The sequence below is a fragment of the Haliotis asinina genome, chromosome 5 (genome assembly GCF_037392515.1).
Source record: "Haliotis asinina isolate JCU_RB_2024 chromosome 5, JCU_Hal_asi_v2, whole genome shotgun sequence".
NCBI lineage: Eukaryota > Metazoa > Mollusca > Gastropoda > Lepetellida > Haliotidae > Haliotis > Haliotis asinina.
The window spans coordinates 34,407,862-34,429,980 of NC_090284.1; the positions used below are offsets into that span (position 1 = coordinate 34,407,862).

Here is a 22,119-nt window from a genome sequence, read left to right on the forward strand (position 1 = left end):
TATTTTTAAATAATGGCATATGATGGCATCTGGCCTCCTGACTGTGTAGGGTGAAGAATTTCTGCTAATGTGGACAGGAGCCCAGTCCCTTTGTCCATCACGGTCTAGGAAGTGGCTGCTGACCAATTTGCAACTTGGTTTTGTAATTAGACCGTTGGCGAGAAACATTATTTGCTCCACATCAGTGCCCCTTTAACCTTGACTTCTGAAAAACAACAATTTATTTTTTCATTTATTTTATTTTCACAATACTTACATTATACGTGTATTTGGACACTCCACCTTCAAATATAACATTAAAACAGACAGAAATTTACAGCTATGCAGCAAAAGTGCATTGATAATAACAATAAATATATAGCCAAGCATCTGGCCTAAACAAGACTGCAGCAACACAACACTTTAGCTGGGGCTTGGAGGGGTTCCGCGGACTACTGTCTCACAACCGATGGTCATGTAAGCATCATAAAATAACAACATCAGTTGGACTACTTTTGCAACAGACTTGAACACAGATGTAATAATAGAAAGATAATAGTTTGTATTGCTTCACTGTGTTTTCAAAATTGAGAATGCATTATTAAACATAGCAATCACTGATGGGGCAGCTTGTACCCTCAGTTCATGTTGAACCCTAAAAGCTTCGTTTCTTTAGTAGACCAACCCTAGCACTCATGGTGTACTTAGTCAGACGATCGATTATCTTAACTAGATCTAAGTCCTAAATACATCACATTCTGTGTCCACCTGTCAAGGGTACTTCACAATCTGTGTCCACCTCTCAAGGGTACGTCACATTCTGTGTCCACTTGTCAAGGGCACATCACATTCTGTGCCCACTTGTCAAGGGTACATTACATTCTGTGTCCACCTGTCAAGGGTACGTCACATTCTGTGTCCACTTGTCAAGGGCACATCACATTCTGTGCCCACTTGTGATTTGTACCTTGTGAGCATGGATAAGCCATATCAACTCAGTGTGCTTAGTAGCCTGCAAGAGTTGTATCAAGACTGACATCCATTGCATCGAGGGAAAAGCAAAGCGCCTATGAGCAGCTTAACCAAATATCGGTGCAATACAAATGTTAGCATTATATTAATAATAACAATTTACTTGCCAAGACAGTGGAAGAGACTGACACCGGATTAAACACATATAAATGATAATAAATTAGTTAGATTTTGCCAGGATCAAATTCAAGAGCCGATATTGAGAGAATGCCGGATTGGAGGGCTGCCAGTTTTGGGGGCTTCCACTGTACTCAACCCTAGTGCATATTTTAAAAATACACAGAAATATTGATAGACTGCACCTTAAGCAAGCTTTAAAAACATGGCATGGATGTGAGTGAGAACGGGCGTCTTTGTCAATGTCTTAAAACATTTGTCAGTCCTTCATTTCAGATTTGTTTCAAAGTTATCTTGCTATTTACCATACCAAGTATGATAACATGTAAGGATTATTTGTCAAAGTATGGTCAGACTTTACTTGTGATGCCTGATCAACTGCATGACCAGACTCAGAAAAATATCTTTATTTCTATACTTATGAGAACATCCATCAGTTCAAACAGAAAACGACAGGTTTGGCGTGATATTGCATCAGTTACTACACCAAAAGCAGCTTCAATCAACCAGTTACAGTAAATTTGTATAACACAGCATGCTAGTTGCCCCAGGTCCAATACTAATACATTACATCCTTGCTGGTGGTTGATGGTTTGTAGACATACTTGGGAACTTCACCAAACTGTTTCTACAAACATGAATTGACATTTTGAGACAGCTTTCCAGTGAATTTAATGCACGGAATACTTAAATTTGTGCAATACACAAAATAATCAACAACTGTAGGACACCCGAGTATTCCCAGTGTCTCCAGCTTGTACATACAGAGTCCCGAAGTCATGTCACAGCTACACTGTCTTGCACTGGTTGTGTGTCCACAAACATGAACACTGTCTGTCACAAAGTGAGTATTTCCACTGAGGCTGCTCCAGCCGAACAGCATCAGGTAATCTCAGTGACTGCATGCTGCAGGATACCGACAAGAAGAGCTTATGATGCCCAACATGTCTCAAGTAGGGCTGGGTGTGCTCTCCCGAAGTTCGGGAAATAGTTCTTGTACTACGATGTCCAAAAACACAAAACTCAGCTGAAAAATAATTATCTACAGTAAATATTCTGGAATAAGCAGTGAAAAGTTAAATATAAGATGAGAAAACATCAACAGCAGTTTCTAGTCTGAGGTAAACTGTCTCACTACTCACATAAATGTTCTTTTTACATTACTGGATGACGGCTTTGTTCCACATCCATACATTCCGCATGTCCCTAATTGGAGTGCTTTTCCACCAGTGGGATTTGTTAAAACACTTTTTTTTCTTCCAGACTAGATTTGCTCTCTTTTCAGTGGCTGTGGTAACTAAACTGACCATTTGGAGGCTGCTCGGTAGAGAGTAACTACATGTCATCGTACCGCTGTTCCATTTGCTACTCAAGTGTCCAAATGTTCTCTAAACCAGCAGATGGACTGATGATACAAACTGCCACCATGTGGATCTCACTGCTCATATCACCACTCTGTTCTCACCTGTTTGTTGAGCTTCGGCTGCTGCAGACACTCTAGTAGAAACTTGGTTCCTTCAACATGACTCTTGGACCCAACTACTGCAGCAAACGCTTCTGCAAGTGTATGGAAGAAACAACACCATAATTACTACACACATTGACCCAAGATACTGGAGGTAACTCTACCTTTTCAAAACTAAAACCTAAACAGATTCCTAACACCACTAACACATTGGTAACACATTGGTAACTCCACAGAGTAACAGACCACCCATTGGTAGCATACCACTCTACACTCAGTAACAGATCAACCACTCATAGCACACAACTCTACATTCAGCAACAGACCACCCATTACTAGCACACAACTCTACACTCAGTGACAGACCAACCGTTGCTAGCACACCACTCTACACTCAGCAACAGACCACTCATTGCTAGCACATCACTCTACACTCAGTGACAGACCAACCATTGGAAGCACACCACTCTACACTCAGCAACAGACCACACATTGCTAGCACACCACTCTACACTCAGGAACAAACCACCCATTGGTAGCACACCACTCTACACTCAGCAACAGACCACCCATTGGTAGCACACCTCTCTACACTCAGAAACAGACCAACCATTGGTAACACACCACTCTACACTCAGCAACAGACCACAGATTGGTAGCACACCACTCTATACTCAGTAACAGACCAACCATTGCTAGCACACCACTCTACACTCAGCAAAAGTCTACCCATTGGTAGCACACCAGTATACACTCAGTAACAGACCAACCATTGGTAGCACACCACTCTACGCTCAGAAACAGACCACCCATTGGTAACACACCACTCTACCCTCAGTAACAGACCAGCCATTGGTAGCACACCACTCTACGCTCAGTAACAGACCACCCATTGGTTGCACACCACTCTACCCTCAGTAACAGACCAACCAATGCTAGCACCCCACTCTACACCTGCTCTCTCAACTAACCTGGTTAACCATTGCACTTACTTGGAATGTAGTCTATACTACCATCTACTACCTCCTTGTACCGAGCTCGTTTCTGGGCCTCAGTCCTGTACACAGATAAAAAGGTTGAGTGAGGGACACTATCACAGATGTATCAGTGAACCTGTATAACGAGTTACACCATTTGTCACACAACGTGAGCTACTTACCTTGGAGGATCTGTGTCAAAGAACAAGGTGTCTGTAAACAAGAACACTATGTATCAATATGTGGTCCTGAAACAGAACCTGTCCCGTAGTCTTCATACATACATATATAAGGGACACAATACTGATTTAACTGGGGCAATGCTGGGAAGACTGTAGGTCAAGGCAGTCACTATGACTAAGTACAATGTTTCAGATACCCTGATCTAGGTTGCAGATGAAAACACAGCAAAGAAATGAAATTATTATTTAAACAGCAAGATATGCTTCAAACTGTTACTGATACAAACACTGATTTGATGTGAGCTGCTGATCAAACCTTGTACTTCAGTTCTGATTATTGGTGTTACATGCTGACAGAGATCATGTCATGACTTTGTGCTATTGACAAAACACGAGTTTAGTTAATTGAAAATTATGTAAAGCTCTGCATCAATGCATTATCATGTGCCCAAACCAAGTTCGCGACATACTAAAGATGAGGAACACTGTATTATGATTTGCAGAAATCCATGGTATGTTTCATTTGTCGTACATTGGTGGTTATCCTGCTTCTGCAAATGCCTTGAAAATATTACTGTTACCTCTGAGCAGGTGTATGAGGCTGACAACTCGATGTTCTTGCTTCAGCTTCTCAATCTTGTTGTCCAGGTACCACTCCATGTAAGACTCAATGGTGTTCTTGCCCACAATCTTCATGGTCATCAGGATGTGGTGAAACCATGCTGGCACCTTGTACACATGACGTGCTGAAAAAAATGCACATATCTTCACTGATGACAAAACCATTGTTAGAAAGTAGCTGATAATGCTATCAAATCCAGCTCCACTTCCTACACTGACAATGTAATCAAATCCAGTGCCACTTCCTACACTGACAATGTAATCAAATCCAGTGCCACTTCCTACACTGACAATGTAATCAAATCCAGCTCCACTTCCTACACTGACAATGTAATCAAATCCAGTGCCACTTCCTACACTGACAATGTAATCAAATCAAGCTCCACTTCCTACACAGGCAATGTACAGTGAAACTTACCCACATAGATGAGGGAATCAAACACACCCTCTACCTCCCGGGTGACAATAGGTGGGGCAGCGGTGGATGGAGTCATCCCTCTGAAGCCACACCCTGCATTGTTCTCATACAAAGAGGAATACATCTGTAAAGAGATGGGAAAGTGTTTCATATTCTGATAAATCTCCTCTTCTAGTTGTTTGGTGTTTAATTGTGGAATCAAGCATTTCTGCTCACATAAGAACGACATGTACATCGGCCCGGCAAACTAATGTCTTGATACTAAGTTAACCAATATGCATGACCTCATGATAACATTTTGTCATCTCTTACAACCAAGAGTACTGGGACATTATTTCATAATAGGTAAGACTGACATGTTGACTGTGTATATTAGTATCCTTTGGCCAGTTTGAACTATTGTGAAATCTACTTCAACATGATTATTATAATCTCCTGCATAGATTTGGGAAAATTTGGTACTGCTTCATAAACTCATACACTCACCTTCTCACTGGACGTTGACCTCTGTGAAGCATCAGATCCTCTCCTTTCCACTTTACTAAAAGACACAACAGTCAACAATGACAACAATTTATGAGGGAAACCTCATGTATTTTCCATGGGTACCTAAAGGAAGGGATATCTGGAAAAGGAAGGTTGGACTCTAACCTCAAATGTTAGACGTTAGAATACTGATATACTATCATATCCTAATAATTGTTGAAAATGTTCCAAAATTCTTATGAATACCTCCGTCTAAGAAATCCCACATATGTTGAGAGTATTTCAAATTAGGTCAGGAAGAAAACCATAAAACACCAAATGTTTACTGATAGTCTAATGTGTGTTTGGTTGTTATGGCAACTATTTAGCAGTGGTATTTAATATGATGGACTGTGATGTCATTTCTGGTCAATGGTACTTCTGATGCCATCGATATGACTTCACTTCACTGTTTATATGTCCATTATCCTCTTCCAGTTTTACTCACAGTCATCCATGTCAGGCTTTAAACTCAGTAAATACAGCAAGAAACGTTTCCACAGTTTCAAAAGGATGACACAATACTCTTGATGATACTACTGATAAATCCTATTTCACACTTTTGAGTTGTCTTGTAGCATACTCATAAGAATCATGTCCTTAACAATATGAAGCCTTTGCTTAGTGAAGACAGATGTCAAAGCCAAGCAAGTGGTCTTCTTTGGTGCTCTGCAAAACTTACAGCTCTTTCCTATCATAAAAAATAAATGCTCCAATACTCAGTACTATTATAGGGTCATTTTCTGTTTTTGGGAAATATTCCACCATGTATGCGCCCCCTCCAAACTAGATCCTAAGTCACTAAGACAGAGTCTAGCTGTGTCCCAGGATGTTGGGTGATCCAAGCTTGTATGTATCATAAATGCAGACACTTTCTGAATGTTAGATCCTGCATAGAAGTGAGAGCACATAGTAGTGTCACCCATTGATGTGTGGAGATCACTGAAACATTGTTATCTTAGATCTGACCTCTCGATAACGTTCCTCAAACTAGGCCTTGACCTGTGTTGATTATTACTCCAATATATTTATGCTCTTTCTTGGGTCTAAGCTCTGACTTTTCCATTGGTACAAGGAACCCCAAATTCCTGAAGAAAGCTGGCAGATATTGAGAGTCTGCTAAACACGCATCCACATCAGCAGTTGGAGCTAGAAAATCATCTATGTTCCTGTGAATTCTTAAACTATGAATATGTAAATAACCACAGACTGTAATGGTAGGGACTAACCACAAAGTGGCTGATATTCCAAACAGAAGAACCTTGAAATGGAAGAGTCTTTTAATGACTGCAAAGTGTTGGTATCATTGAGAGTTTGGAAGGATCAAAACATACTAATACACATCCTGTGGGTCTATGGAGATCATAGAGTTTCCAGTAGAGATTATCTGACTTAGGACAGAAGACACCATCTTAGGAGGTTGTTTCAGGTATTCCTGGTTGAAGATCTTCAGATTGATAATCATACACCGATCCTTCTTGCCCAAGAGCTTGTTTGTGGTTATCATTGCAGCTGAAAACTTGGGTTCTGAGAGCTGATACCAATGTCCTACTGGGTGTGTCATCAAAAGGGGGCCAATTGGTGAATTGCAGATGATATCTTTCCTTCACAACTTTGAGAATCCACTGATTGGTCATCAAGACCTTTCTCCATAACCTATTGAACAGCCATCCAAAAGACCCTGCCAGACATCTGTTGTCCACAACTTATGCAGCCTGGTCCCTGATTTTAGGGATTACTCAGTTGAACTTATTCCCAGGCCACTTCACATTACCCTTGTCCAGATATGGCTGAAGTATTGTCAATGTGACATTAAATATTAACATTACCCTCTGAAGAACTAGCAATACAGCATGATCCTTGTCACCGAACAGATGAATGAAGGTAACTGATGATAATACCTACTCAACATTGTAAATTGGCCAAGAAGATTTGCTAGTGGGGACAAGGAATCAAAACTTGTCTTCGTCATACTCTCTAGATAGCAGTGGATCAACTGAAACGTGCTAGTATCTCCTGGTATCTCTGTCGTAACAGCTGATGGATCATCTGCTTCATCAGCTTCATTAGTCAAAGGCAGCTTCTTTCAAATTCACAAGTCAAGGCATTAGTTTAGACCAAGAATATTGTTTATGAACTGAACACTTATATAAAAGTCCATAATTGTTCCATACGTTCTGAATACATGTCCAGGTATTCTCACTGCAAATCGCCAGCTCATGTAACCTTTGTGGCCTAAAGATTATCTTCCACCTTGAGCTCTACTGTAGCTGTGCGTTCACCATGTCTCAGAAATCGAGTGATGATTACTCATGTATCAGCATATTCTTTTATATAACTGGTGACGTTGTTTTATGCAATTGATACAAACTCACATTTCTCATGATAAATAATCAGTTGTAAATAACATTTGGGCAAAACATTCCTAAAATCAGTGCCAACATGAACAACCTATGAACTGTGTTGATGTAGAAATTAGTACACATTTAGTTGCCACACTCACTCTAATACCCCATTAATCCCCCAGTAAGTTCTTACACAAACATCACTATAACAACGCAGCCCATCACAGAGTACCATGATTTGTCTTCATGCGAAAAGTTAAAACTAAAATTTAGTTGAGAGACTCTCTTACCAAAGTATGTACACTGGACTGATTTTGAAAGCTTGTTGAGGAGTGAGGGTTCTGTATAAATTGATGGTTGAGGAGTGAGGGTCCTGTATAGACAGGTGATGGAGGAGTGAGGGTTCTGTATAGAGAGGTGGTTGGGTACCGAGGGTGCTGTATAACGAGGTGGTTGAGGAGTGAGAGTTCTCTATAAAGAGACAGTTGAGGAGTGAGGACTGTATAGACAGGTGGTTGAGGATTGAGGGTTCGGTTGAGAGAGGGGGTGGTAGAGAGAGGGTTCTGTATAGAGAGGTGATGGAGCAGTGAGATTCCTGAATAGATGTGTGGTGGTGGAATGAGGGTTCTGTATAGACAGATGGTGGAGGATTGAGGGTTCTCTATAGAGAAGTGGTGGTGGAGTGAGGCTTCTATATAGACCAATGGTGGAGGATTGGGGGTTCTGTATAGAGAGGTGGTGGTGGAGTGAGAGTTCTGTATAGACAGATGGTGGAGGATTGAGGGTTCTCTATAGAGAAGTGGTGGTGGAGTGAGGGTTCTGTATAGACAGATGGTGGAGTATTGAGGGTTCTGTATAGAGAGGTGGTGGTGGAGTGAGGGTTCTGTATAGACAGATGGTGGAGTATTGAGGGTTCTGCATAGAGACTGGGTGGTAGAGTGAGGCTTCTATATAGACCAATGGTGGAGGATTGGGGGTTCTGTATAGAGAGGTGGTGGTGGAGTGAGGGTTCTGTATAGACAGATGGTGGAGTATTGAGGGTTCTGCATAGAGAGGTGGTGGTGGAGTGAGGGTTCTGTATAGACAGATGGTGGAGTATTGAGGGTTCTGCATAGAGACTGGGTGGTAGAGTGAGGCTTCTATATAGACCAATGGTGGAGGATTGGGGGTTCTGTATAGAGAGGTGGTGGTGGAGTGAGAGTTCTGTATAGACAAATGGTGGAGGATTGAGGGTTCTCTATAGAGAAGTGGTGGTGGAGTGAGGGTTCTGTATAGACAGATGGTGGAGTATTGAGGGTTCTGTATAGAGAGGTGGTGGTGGAGTGAGAGTTCTGTATAGACAGATGGTGGAGCATTGAGGGTTCTCTATAGGGAAGTGGTGGTGGAGTGAGGGTTCTGTATAGACAGATGGTGGAGTATTGAGGGTTCTGTATAGAGAGGTGGTGGTGGAGTGAGAGTTCTGTATAGACAGATGGTGGAGTATTGAGGGTTCTGCATAGAGACTGGGTGGTAGAGTGAGGCTTCTATATAGACCAATGGTGGAGGATTGGGGGTTCTGTATAGAGAGGTGGTGGTGGAGTGAGGGTTCTGTATAGACAGATGGTGGAGTATTGAGGGTTCTGCATAGAGACTGGGTGGTAGAGTGAGGCTTCTATATAGACCAATGGTGGAGGATTGGGGGTTCTGTATAGAGAGGTGGTGGTGGAGTGAGGGTTCTGTATAGACAGATGGTGGAGGATTGGGGGTTCTGTATAGAGAGGTGGTGGTAGAGTGAGGCTTCTATATAGACCAATGGTGGAGGATTGGGGGTTCTGTATAGAGAGGTGGCGGTGGAGTGAGAGTTCTGTATAGACAGATGGTGGAGGATTGAGGGTTCTCTATAGAGAAGTGGTGGTGGAGTGAGGGTTCTGTATAGACAGATGGTGGAGTATTGAGGGTTCTGTATAGAGAGGTGGTGGTGGAGTGAGAGTTCTGTATAGACAGATGGTGGAGTATTGAGGGTTCTGCATAGAGACTGGGTGGTAGAGTGAGGCTTCTATATAGACCAATGGTGGAGGATTGGGGGTTCTGTATAGAGAGGTGGTGGTGGAGTGAGGGTTCTGTATAGACAGATGGTGGAGTATTGAGGGTTCTGCATAGAGACTGGGTGGTAGAGTGAGGCTTCTATATAGACCAATGGTGGAGGATTGGGGGTTCTGTATAGAGAGGTGGTGGTGGAGTGAGGGTTCTGTATAGACAGATGGTGGAGGATTGGGGGTTCTGTATAGAGAGGTGGTGGTGGAGTGAGAGTTCTGTATAGACAGATGGTGGAGGATTGAGGGTTCTCTATAGAGAAGTGGTGGTGGAGTGAGGGTTCTGTATAGACAGATGGTGGAGTATTGAGGGTTCTGTATAGAGAGGTGGTGGTGGAGTGAGGGTTCTGTATAGACAGATGGTGGAGTATTGAGGGTTCTGCATAGAGACTGGGTGGTAGAGTGAGGCTTCTATATAGACCAATGGTGGAGGATTGAGGGTTCTGTATAGAGAGGTGGTGGTGGAGTGAGAGTTCTGTATAGACAGATGGTGGAGTATTGAGGGTTCTGTATAGACAGATGGTGGAGTATTGAGGGTTCTGTATAGAGAGGTGGTGGTGGAGTGAGAGTTCTGTATAGACAGATGGTGGAGTATTGAGGGTTCTGCATAGAGACTGGGTGGTAGAGTGAGGCTTCTATATAGACCAATGGTGGAGGATTGGGGGTTCTGTATAGAGAGGTGGTGGTGGAGTGAGGGTTCTGTATAGACAGATGGTGGAGTATTGAGGGTTCTGCATAGAGACTGGGTGGTAGAGTGAGGCTTCTATATAGACCAATGGTGGAGGATTGGGGGTTCTGTATAGAGAGGTGGTGGTGGAGTGAGGGTTCTGTATAGACAGATGGTGGAGGATTGGGGGTTCTGTATAGAGAGGTGGTGGTGGAGTGAGAGTTCTGTATAGACAGATGGTGGAGGATTGAGGGTTCTCTATAGAGAAGTGGTGGTGGAGTGAGGGTTCTGTATAGACAGATGGTGGAGTATTGAGGGTTCTGTATAGAGAGGTGGTGGTGGAGTCAGGGTTCTGTATAGACAGATGGTGGAGTATTGAGGGTTCTGCATAGAGACTGGGTGGTAGAGTGAGGCTTCTATATAGACCAATGGTGGAGGATTGGGGGTTCTGTATAGAGAGGTGGTGGTGGAGTGAGAGTTCTGTATATACAGATGGCGGAGTATTGAGGGTTCTGTATAGAGAGGTGGTGGTGGAGTGAGAGTTCTGTATAGACAGATGGTGGAGCATTGAGGGTTCTGTATAGGGGTGGCAGAGGAGTGAGGGTCCTGTATAGACAGATGGTGGAGTATTGAGGGTTCTGTATAGAGGTGGTGGTGGTGGAGTGAGGGTTCTGTATATACAGATGGTGGAGGATTGAGGGTTCTGTATAGAGGGGGTGGTGGATTGAGGGTTCTTTATAGACAGATTTTTGAGGATTGAGGATTCTGTATAGAGGGGTGGTGGTGGAGTGAGAGTTCTGTATAGACAGATGGTGGAGCATTGAAGGTTCTGTATAGAGGTGGCGGAGGAGTGAGGGTTCTGTATAGACAGATGGTGGAGTAATGAGGGTTCTGTATAGAGGTGGTGGTGGAGTGAGGGTTCTGTATAGACAGATGGTGGAGTATTGAGGGTTCTGTATAGAGACTGGGTGGTAGAGTGAGGCTTCTATATAGACCAATGGTGGAGGATTGGGGGTTCTGTATAGAGAGGTGGTGGTGGAGTGAGGGTTCTGTATAGACAGATGGTGGAGGATTGGGGGTTCTGTATAGAGAGGTGGTGGTAGAGTGAGGCTTCTATATAGACCAATGGTGGAGGATTGGGGGTTCTGTATAGAGAGGTGGTGGTGGAGTGAGAGTTCTGTATAGACAGATGGTGGAGGATTGAGGGTTCTCTATAGAGAAGTGGTGGTGGAGTGAGGGTTCTGTATAGACAGATGGTGGAGACTTGAGGGTTCTGTATAGAGAGGTGGTGGTGGAGTGAGAGTTCTGTATAGACAGATGGTGGAGTATTGAGGGTTCTGCATAGAGACTGGGTGGTAGAGTGAGGCTTCTATATAGACCAATGGTGGAGGATTGGGGGTTCTGTATAGAGAGGTGGTGGTGGAGTGAGGGTTCTGTATAGACAGATGGTGGAGTATTGAGGGTTCTGCATAGAGACTGGGTGGTAGAGTGAGGCTACTATATAGACCAATGGTGGAGGATTGGGGGTTCTGTATAGAGAGGTGGTGGTGGAGTGAGGGTTCTGTATAGACAGATGGTGGAGGATTGGGGGTTCTGTATAGAGAGGTGGTGGTGGAGTGAGAGTTCTGTATAGACAGATGGTGGAGGATTGAGGGTTCTGTATAGAGAGGTGGTGGTGGAGTGAGGGTTCTGTATAGACAGATGGTGGAGTATTGAGGGTTCTGTATAGAGAGGTGGTGGTGGAGTGAGGGTTCTGTATAGACAGATGGTGGAGTATTGAGGGTTCTGTATAGAGAGGTGGTGGTGGAGTGAGAGTTCTGTATAGACAGATGGTGGAGCATTGAGGGTTCTGTATAGAGGTGGCGGAGGAGTGAGGGTCCTGTATAGACAGATGGTGGAGTATTGAGGGTTCTGTATAGAGGTGGTGGTGGTGGAGTGAGGGTTCTGTATATACAGATGGTGGAGGATTGAGGGTTCTGTATAGAGGGGGTGGTGGATTGAGGGTTCTTTATAGACAGATTTTTGAGGATTGAGGATTCTGTATAGAGGGGTGGTGGTGGAGTGAGAGTTCTGTATAGACAGATGGTGGAGCATTGAAGGTTCTGTATAGAGGTGGCGGAGGAGTGAGGGTTCTGTATAGACAGATGGTGGAGTAATGAGGGTTCTGTATAGAGGTGGTGGTGGAGTGAGGGTTCTGTATAGAGAGTGGGTGGTAGAGTGAGAGTCCTGAAAAGATATGTGGTGGAGGAGTGAGGGTTCTGTATAGACAGATGGTGGAGTATTAAGGGTTCTGTATAGAGAGGTGGTGGTGGATTGAGGCTTCTTTATAGACAGATTTTTGAGGATTGAGGATTCTGTATACAGAGGTGGTGGTGGAGTGAGAGTTCTGAATAGACAGATGGTAGAGCATTGAGGATTCTGTATAGAGGTGGTGGTGGTGGAGTGAGAGTTCTGTATAGACAGATGGTGGAGCATTGAGGGTTCTGTATAGAGGTGGTGGTGGAGTGAGGGTTCTGTATATACAGATGGTGGAGTAATGAGGGTTCTGTATAGAGGTGGTGGTGGTGGAGTGAGGGTTCTGTATAGATAGATGGTGGAGTAATGAGGGTTCTGTATAGAGGTGGTGGTGGAGTAATGAGGGTTCTCTATAGAGAGTGGGTGGAGGAGTGAGAGTCCTGAAAAGATATGTGGTGGAGGAGTGAGGATTCTGTATAAAGAGATGGTGGAGGAGCGAGAGTCCTGTATCTGGACAGGCTGTGGAGGAGTGAGGGTCCTCTACAGAGAGGTGGTAGATGAGTAAATAGGGTTCTCTATTAAGAGCTTGTAGGTGAGTGAGGGTTCTGTGTAAAAATATGGTGGAGGAGTGAGGGTTCTCTATTGAGAAGTGGTGGAGGATTGAGGGTTCTGTATAAGCAGATGGTGGAGTGAGCGTTCTCTATTGACAGGTGGTGGAGGATTGAGGGTTCTGCATAGACATATGGTGGAGCATTCTCTTCCCACAGAGGTTACTCCTGTCATATCTTCCTACGTAACCTCTGTTCTAATACGGCCCTTTCATGGTGTGAGTGTTCAAGACTCGCGATTGGAGGCGTTCAGATTTAGTTGTGCAATCAGAGACGTTGTTTCAAGAGTGATCATTCACAATATCTCGGTGATTTCCGAATGCATCAGGAAAACTTGCCACTACCAGTTTTTGTTTCTACATACACATCATGGCGACTGATCTCTGCACTCTCTATTGCCAGTTTCTGATTTTCAATTAAACGTGAAATACCAAATCTTTCCTTCGCATGTTGATGAACCAACTCCATGGGGGCTGCCATATTGGAGCTAAATCTTTTTAACGCATGTTCTGACTGGAGAGTAACAAGGGAGAGATAATTCCTGTTGCGATTTTTGGCCGCAAGGGGATTTCTCGATGACCGGGAAATATGGCCGTATTAGAACAGAGGTTGACGTAGGAAGATATGACAGCAGAAACCTCTGTGGGAAGAGAATGATGGTGGAGGAGTGAGGGTACTGTATAGCCAGGCGATGGGGAAAGATTGAGGATTCTGTACAGAGAGGTGGTAGATGAGTAAGTAGGGTTCTCTATTGAGGGCTGGTAGGTGAGTGAGGGTTCTGTATTGAGAGGTGGTGGAGGAGTGAGGGTTCTGTATAGACAGAATGTGGAGGAGTGAGGTGGTTTAGTATACCTATCAAGATGTGGTACGTACCTGGGCCGAGGACGAGGTGCTTCAGTGGACTGGAAAAATGCTTGGAGAAAAGGGTCAAGGTGCTGACCTCTCTGAAACATTTCCAGATACATGTAAGCACAATACAATCAGTTAACCATCTTCAAACACACCAATGGGTTTAATCCTGCTGTGATTGGTAGTAACATGATGGTATGTCAATGGAAAGGGAGAAAAGTCAAAAGTGATGAAAAGACATTTATGACTACAATGCATATGGTAGAACATTTTCATAAATTACCATGATCTCTAATGTTGGACTTCCAGTATGACTGTAGGATAATCAAGACTCTAGAATAATGTTATACACAATACTGCACAATTGTTACTGTCAACCCGACGGAACATTTAGTTTCACTTAGTCCCACTAAAGTTGTTTAGCCAGAATGAATAAGAAAACTTCAACAACAGACCTAAACATACTGAAAACATGGAGGTGTTTTCATATTTGCTTTTAACATTGAGAAGCAGTAGCCATTTTTTCACAAATGTCATTACCAGCTAAGTGACAGCAGATGACAAATACTCATACAAGCTAGTGAATAGGAGTATCTATCATATATTACTTCTACTGTAAAATTACTCTTAAAATTACTGTAAAATCGATGCAAATCAATGGAAGGAAGAAAACTCTAAGTCTCTTTTTCTTGTCGTCTGCAAAATCTAGCAGTGGCTACAAAAAGTTTTGTACCTGTACTTCAAACAATTCAAACTTAACTTTGAGATGTTCACTGGTCACTTGGGCTAATGGAACATAAACAATCATTGAAGGTTCATCAGCTCATGTTCTTCCCATGCCCAGTGAACAACTTATAATATGAAGTTATTGGCTTTGGATAAACAATAGCCCTAGGTCATATTACACAGGGGCACAAGGCTCTGTAGCTCACCAGATTGTGAAGAACATCCATGGTGATAACATCACTAAAAAGAGATCATAAGTAGTGAAAGAAAAATTGCTTTCTCTCCACAGAATTGTTTTAAAGGTGAAGTTGCATATGAAACAACATAAGGAAAACAAGGGACATAGAGGGCAAAGGTCACAGATAGAAAACTTTAAAAAAAAGCAAAAACATTTTCCATAATGGTCTTGATGACCAGTGATGGCCATAACCCTGTACAGAATTTAGTGAAATTTGGAATTCAGTCAAATCCTAATGAGTCACATCATTGGGGTCCAAGTAATAAATTCGTTATATCTATGTATTTAAGACATAAGTATGTCTATGATGGTAGAAAAAACAGTGAGGACCAACATGTACTTCATGTTATGCATAATAATCGACTCATCAGGATTTGTCTGTATGTGTAATCAGCAATGAGGTATTGCGTTTTACATTCAATGTTTGGAATGGAGCTGAAACATACAACACTTGCTCTGTGAAACTTTATATGTAGCAGGTATATGGAAAAAGATACTACTTATATTAGAAGTTCAACAACAAACTCTTGTGTCAGCCCTGGAAAACAGGTATATGAAGTTTCAGTTTTGTTTCTCCTGTGGTTTGCAGGGAGATGTTCAGATACTGGTGCTGGACACAGGACAATAACATAAGCCAAACCATCAGGTAAGCTACACAAATTGTCTCCATACCTCCTTGACTAACTTCATTGGCATTGCCTTGACAAGCTTGCCTGCAACAGAAACAGATGGGGTGGAATAATACCTCATCTCTCTAAAGTGCATCAATGTAATACAGACATCAAGTGAACCGAAGGGATAGATGACTTTCCATCCTCATGAAAGAACCTAACTCTGAAAATGTCTACCTTAGATCTTCAGTTCAATCAATGCTTACCCAAATTAATGTCAGTGAAGAGGCCTGTGGTAAACTCTTCTTTGTCCGATGACAGAAATCTTTTCAACAATTCACTTCCTTTAAGGTGTGGCTTTGTCAGCAGTTTCTGCAAACATGTTCAGGTCAGCATTTAAAAAATAGCTTAAATCTTTACAACTAAATATCACTGACTGATTGGCATTCCACAAGTTGATGAGTGAAAGTTGTTTGTTTGTTTCATTGCATCATAACTGTTTAACACAATACCTTACTTAACATCATTTTAAAATTGCTCTCATGTACAAAACCAAAAATGAACTGCCTGAAGCTGCATGAAAAACTACTGCCATCTCAGTGGCATACACAACATGTCTCCTACTTCACCTGCACATAATGTATACCTCCCATCTCATCTGCACATCCTGTGTACCTCCTACCTCATCTGCACATCCTATACACTTCCTACCTCATCTGCACATCCTATACACTTCCTACCTCATCTGCACATCCTGTACACCCCCTACCCCATCTGCACATCCTATACACCTCCTACCTCATCTGCACATCCTGTACACCTCCCACCTCATCTGCACATCCTGTGTACATCCCACCTCAACTGCACATCCTGTGTACCTATCTCATCTGCACATCCTATACACCTTCCATCTCATCTGCACATCCTGTGTATCCCCTACCTCATCTGCACATCCTATACACCTATTTCATCTGCACATCCTGTGTACCTCCCATCTGAACTGCACATCCTGTATAACTCACCTGCAGATAGTGCTCAAAGACCTCCCGCCTTCCCTCAATAAATTCCTGGTTTTTAGTACCAAAAGTCTTCTTTGGAGGCAGTTGGCAGTCAAATTCTCCATGGAATTCCACCAGCTTTTGCTCCAGCACATAGAACTCAGTGTAGCGTCTGCAAATCAGCAAGCCTTGCTTATTATCATTGTAAATAAAAGTTCTAACAGACTTACTGTATGCATGTCACAGCAGGAAGTTATAACAGTATATTGTCACTACCTGGTTATTCCCAGAGGGAAATAATTTCAAAATTTGTCTTCTGATGGCTTAATATAGTGTCAGTTTGCAGTTTTCCAGGGTATCTCAATTCTATGATAGCACATGTCATTCCTGTGTCTCTAATAGCCCTCACTTGAACAACAAGGACTGTTCAGAATAAGATTTTAGCAAAGAACTACACTGAACGTGACAGGATGTGTGTTACAGAGGGGTATGTGCTGGGTGCTCTCATACTACCATACTGCGGCAGTTGTAACTGTCAGCGACAGGCCAACAAAACCAGTACTGTCATACTGCTTCTTCATCATCAAATAAATAAATTGCAAATGATTATATAGGGCTGAATGGTTAAAAAGGCATAAACCTGAAAAACATAGGTCACACCGAAGAGTAGACCACTTGTGAGACTCATTTGGCATTCCTAGTGTCCAACTGTGATATGCATTATCTCCAGTACAAGCAAAATTGAGGAATGATATATTTTATGTCACTCGCATACAAACCACGCTGTGGTCCAGGGTATTTAGTTTAACTGATGATACACAAAGAACATTTAGGTATACACATTGTGAAAAATACTTTACCTTGCCACAATCCAGTTGGACCTCTCAGACACACCTGAAAATAATGTAATTGTTATCTGTTAATGACATGACTGTGTACTTGTACCACACTTACTTCACCATGACCAAGACATTAAGACACTAATGGTATGGATAGAAGAGACAGACTCCATGTACAATTGTTGAAAGGATTTGTTAGAAGGCAACGAGCTTGTTTGTAAAGTGTCCTGCAGCAAGTGTGCTCTTTCAACATCAGACCAACTGAAACACCATTGACTCATGTAACCTGCCCATGCCTATTAGCAAAATCATACTTAAGTTCAATGTATTGAATAACATACTTTACAGCACACAAATAAGAAGTTTCCAATTATCAGACAGCCAGAATGTTTTTCATGCTGCTGTCAATGATTGAGACAAAGGAGTGGGTTGTGTTTCATACTAGTATTTGAGTTGTATCACAGTGTGTTAACTGAAGGTGGCAGAAAAGCCCACAGCATGATGTTCCACTCCGGTGAAACACAGAATCACAGGAATGGTATAGACAAACCCAGGGGTGAGCCAGAAATCTGACTGACGATGGGTTTGTGGTGTGCCCATAACACTTTCCTTAGCAAACTTTGACACAGTGGGCAGAAAGGAAACTCCCTTGTTGCAGTGGGGTAGGGGTAATGGAGGCGAAGAACGGTCTGATGTACGAGTGACGCTTAAAATGTTGAATAAAACATATTTTACGTGAGTAATTGTTAAATATGGCATTGGAAATCTGAGATCACAACCTAGTCAGGAATTCGGAGTGTACCTTTGATGGTGGCGGGTGGCGATATTTTATTTTGACACGAAAAATACTTTTTGAACTGAAGTGAGTGTTGCCAACCTTTGCTCGCTTCGCTCTCATATATGAAAACTAGTGCTACAGTTTGCCTGTGTACAGCATGACCTATTTGTTTTATTCAATCATTTGTGAAAATCATGTGAACTGAGCTGCAGTTTTCACCAGCTCACCATCACATATTACATAATGCAATCACTATGATAATATCACTACTCACACATCGATACAAAGCTTAGATGTTGGGCAGTGGACACAAATTTATTAAAATGTAAACATTTTAGATATTTAAATACTTACCTTACCATAGGACTTATGCATATTACCTCAAGTATCGCTTGATACGCCATTCTACTGAATGCCTGCCTCATGTATCGACCTCATTTATACGAGACTTTGACTCAAACAGTCATATTTGTTGTTGTATGACAATGTATGTCAATATAATAAAAAAGTACAACTGTAATTTCCCCTGAACAAGTAGTACATGTGTGTCCAAAAACAAGAAAGTATGGCCTGTATAAGTCAAAAGAGCTGTATTTCAGGTAATGTTATAGTATCTGTGGTTGCCTAGCTGCTGGCATAAATGTTTCTTAAGGATCACATGAAACGTAAAACACACCTTTGCAGATTCTGATACCTTTTGGTAAGCACTTACGGAAACAAATCATCAAAAGTGCCAATTCAACCTATAAGGTTGAACAAATATGCAATGAAAAAAAAAGCCTGCGAAATCGGAATTCAAACAATTCACTACTTTCTCCCAGCGCTGGGGAAAAAAGTGGTTTCAACAGCTGTGCTGCGCTGTGCCCATAACGCATCCAGAGTGAATAGGTTCGTGGACCTTGAAACAATATGGCTGCCTGGAGTATGAGGCCGTGAGCAGTAGTCTAATCTTGGTTGTGTACACAAACAAGTAAATAATCTACTCATTACATAAAAAAACTTGTTGATTGTGGTAAGCAGCCTCTGTTTGTGTATATGATTTTGTTTGACAACGGTATATGAATCCATAATGAAACGACACATCAAGTACAATAAAAGAAGTTGTTATCCATAAAGAATCTTACTTTCTTGTGACTCGCCATACTTCTAAAATGCCCATCAAACAGATCATCTTTCTGTACACGCAATGAGCCCTCATCGTATCAGCAAATGAACCAGCCAATCGGAAGCCGCCATTACACTTGAGTGCACACCCACCCACTATGACTGGGTACAGTCTCCCGAGGGCTTCCTTCGAGGGAAGTAAGCCCAAGTACAAAATATTGCACTTTTGAAATGCGATTGTACGCTTATAATTTTGTTTGCTTTTTACATGCAGCAATGTATATTATATGTCATGAATCAGTAATAATTGTGTTTTAATTATGTTGGATTTTTTGGTTGCATGTGACCTATAAAATAACACATCTTTAACTTGGAAGTCTTACCCTCTGGTACATCAACACGTCTGACATCAATGATGAAGACAAAGAACTGCTTCTTGGGGTTGTCTGGGTCTGGGCGAGCACCTATCCGAGGGACAGTGACCCGCCATGTGCTCAGGTCATGTTTTGGAGGGTCTGGAAGGTCCAGTGGGTCATCCATCTCATCGTCCACGCTGGTGGCTGACTGAAACACCATGTTCTATAGGTAGAGGCATTCTGTCATACAGGTAAATATCTCATAGAACATGGAATGTGGGGGATCTATTGAATCTATTTGACAATTCAGATTGAGAACAAAGACACTTTAATACTACATGATGTAATCCAAATACATGTTATTTCAGTGAAAACATTCCCCAGATACAAATGGAGAAATGTTCATCTTCTCTAAATGTTTGTTTTCATCTCACTGTAACCATGCCAAACTTAAATCTATCAGTGTTTTGCAAATGGGTTATACTCCAGGAAACCATCATCAACTGTAAGGAAACATCTCCATGTTAAAGACTGACCTGCATGCAGTATTACCTTTTCTTACAAATTCGAACATAATTATCCAGATAAATCTGGCATGCCCCCATCCAATTACACCTGTGGTAGCACCTCCCAATACCTCCCTTACAGATCTGTACAGATCACTCACAGATATAGCTGGTGGCAGGTCAAGGTCATCAAGGCTGTCCATGCTTCCCATTCTGTCCTCTGCAAGTAGAAGGAAACAGTATGTACAATGCCCCCCTCTTCTGCAGGAAACTGCCTCTAGTAAGTCATCGTACTTACTGTCATTCATCATATCAAACCTATCCATGATTATGATATATTGTTGTCTCCTATGCTATATGCATACTATGAATGTTCATAACTTACCCGATGAAGTTTTGAAGACCTCTTTCAGTTTATTACCAAAGTGTGAGAGTCCAAATTCTTTCTTTTTGGTCAGTCTGAAATGACATGTCACAATCCCACTGATTTCTGCTTGCATGCTAAATTTTAACCATTATCAAATATCTATGCATATATCAGTAATAATAATTTATAAGTAACTGCTGTTAAAGTTAAAATACACAGTAAGATTTACATGATTTGAAGCTGAGATGGTAGGTACAGAAGCTCACTTTCATTAAAAGATACAAAATCTGAATGATTGGAATGTGCTTTCTATTCTGTCTTTGAATATCACCCCAAATCTGATATTAACAGTCTACATAACCATGACATGTTTTCCTCTTTTGATGACATCATATTTCCCTGATACAACTGATGAATAAAGATCAACAGTGTTTACATCACTCTAAAACAGTAGTACCACCTCCTGTATGTGAGTGAGTGAGTGAGTTTAGTTTTGCGCCACACTCAGTGATATTCCAGCGAAATGGCGGCGGTCTGTAAATAATTGAGTCGGGACCAGACAATCCAGTGATCAACAACATGAGCATCGATCTGCACCATTGGGAACCGATGACATATGTTAACCAAGTCAGCAAACCTGACCACCCGATCCCATTAGTTGCGTCTTACGACAAGTATAGTCGCCTTTTATGGCAAGCATGGGTTGCTGAAAGCCTATTCTACCCTGGACCTTCATGGGTCCCTCCCTGCATGTAGTCCATCTAGATCAGTAATGAAGGGTTTAGAATATCATCCTAAACAGACCTTTAACTAAAATTACTGCCAGCATTGATCTTCAAACATCTTCAGTAAAATCCTGACTTTTAAAACAGCACACACTATAACCCTCCTGATATGACTACATGTGTCATCATACAGAGGTTCATATCTGGTAACCACACTTTCTTCTGTCTAGCAAATCAGAGGACAGAAGGTTCTTGGGGCCAAACATACCATTTGAGAGATTTGAAGAAAATGCTTAAGACAAGTTTAAAATATTATTACTACAGATCATAGTGTCCTGCTCAAAAAAAATATCTCCATAACAGATGCCAATGTGTCACTGTCAGAAACAAGACATTGGAGAGCGTTACTGTACCACAAGGTGTGCCACAAGGCTCAGTATTGGGTCCACTATTGTTTGTCCTGTACACAGGACAAGTCCAGTTGCTGACATCATCTCAGCTCACAGTTTGCAGCATCATTCATATGCAGATGACAACCAACTCATGTCAATTTCTTGCAAAACTCCCACTGACGGTCTAGCTGAAATTTCTGAGTGTACAAGGCACATCAAATCTTGGATGACAAACCACATGCTGAAACTAAATGACACCAAGACCGAAGCTCTTCTGTTTGGTTCCAAACACCTGCTGTCTAAAATCCCTGCCAAATCTGTGACAATAGCTGATGCTGTCGTCCCTGTCTGTTCCACTGCAAAAGATCTTGGTATAGTCCTCGACTC

The 22,119-nt window shown here is 42.1% G+C and overlaps 1 protein-coding gene across 3 annotated transcripts in view; it reads right to left on the minus strand.

Annotated features, from left to right (window-relative positions):
- Positions 1-219: 219 nt before the first annotated feature.
- LOC137284094 (sorting nexin-14-like) overlaps positions 220-22,119 on the minus strand; it is a 75,565-nt gene continuing 53,665 nt past the window's right edge. For all 3 annotated transcript variants that reach the window (XM_067815774.1, XM_067815772.1, XM_067815773.1), the window contains 15 exons: positions 20,634-20,707; positions 20,410-20,468; positions 19,770-19,950; positions 17,526-17,559; positions 16,690-16,837; positions 15,934-16,039; positions 15,729-15,769; positions 14,117-14,187; positions 5,278-5,332; positions 4,792-4,915; positions 4,334-4,498; positions 3,753-3,783; positions 3,586-3,650; positions 2,594-2,685; positions 220-2,155 (listed from right to left, as the gene is read on the minus strand). In XM_067815774.1, coding sequence (XP_067671875.1) covers positions 2,078-2,155; positions 2,594-2,685; positions 3,586-3,650; positions 3,753-3,783; positions 4,334-4,498; positions 4,792-4,915; positions 5,278-5,332; positions 14,117-14,187; positions 15,729-15,769; positions 15,934-16,039; positions 16,690-16,837; positions 17,526-17,559; positions 19,770-19,950; positions 20,410-20,468; positions 20,634-20,707 — 1,324 coding nt within the window. In that variant the 3' untranslated portion in view covers positions 220-2,077. The remainder of the gene's footprint in view (positions 2,156-2,593; positions 2,686-3,585; positions 3,651-3,752; positions 3,784-4,333; positions 4,499-4,791; positions 4,916-5,277; positions 5,333-14,116; positions 14,188-15,728; positions 15,770-15,933; positions 16,040-16,689; positions 16,838-17,525; positions 17,560-19,769; positions 19,951-20,409; positions 20,469-20,633; positions 20,708-22,119) is intronic.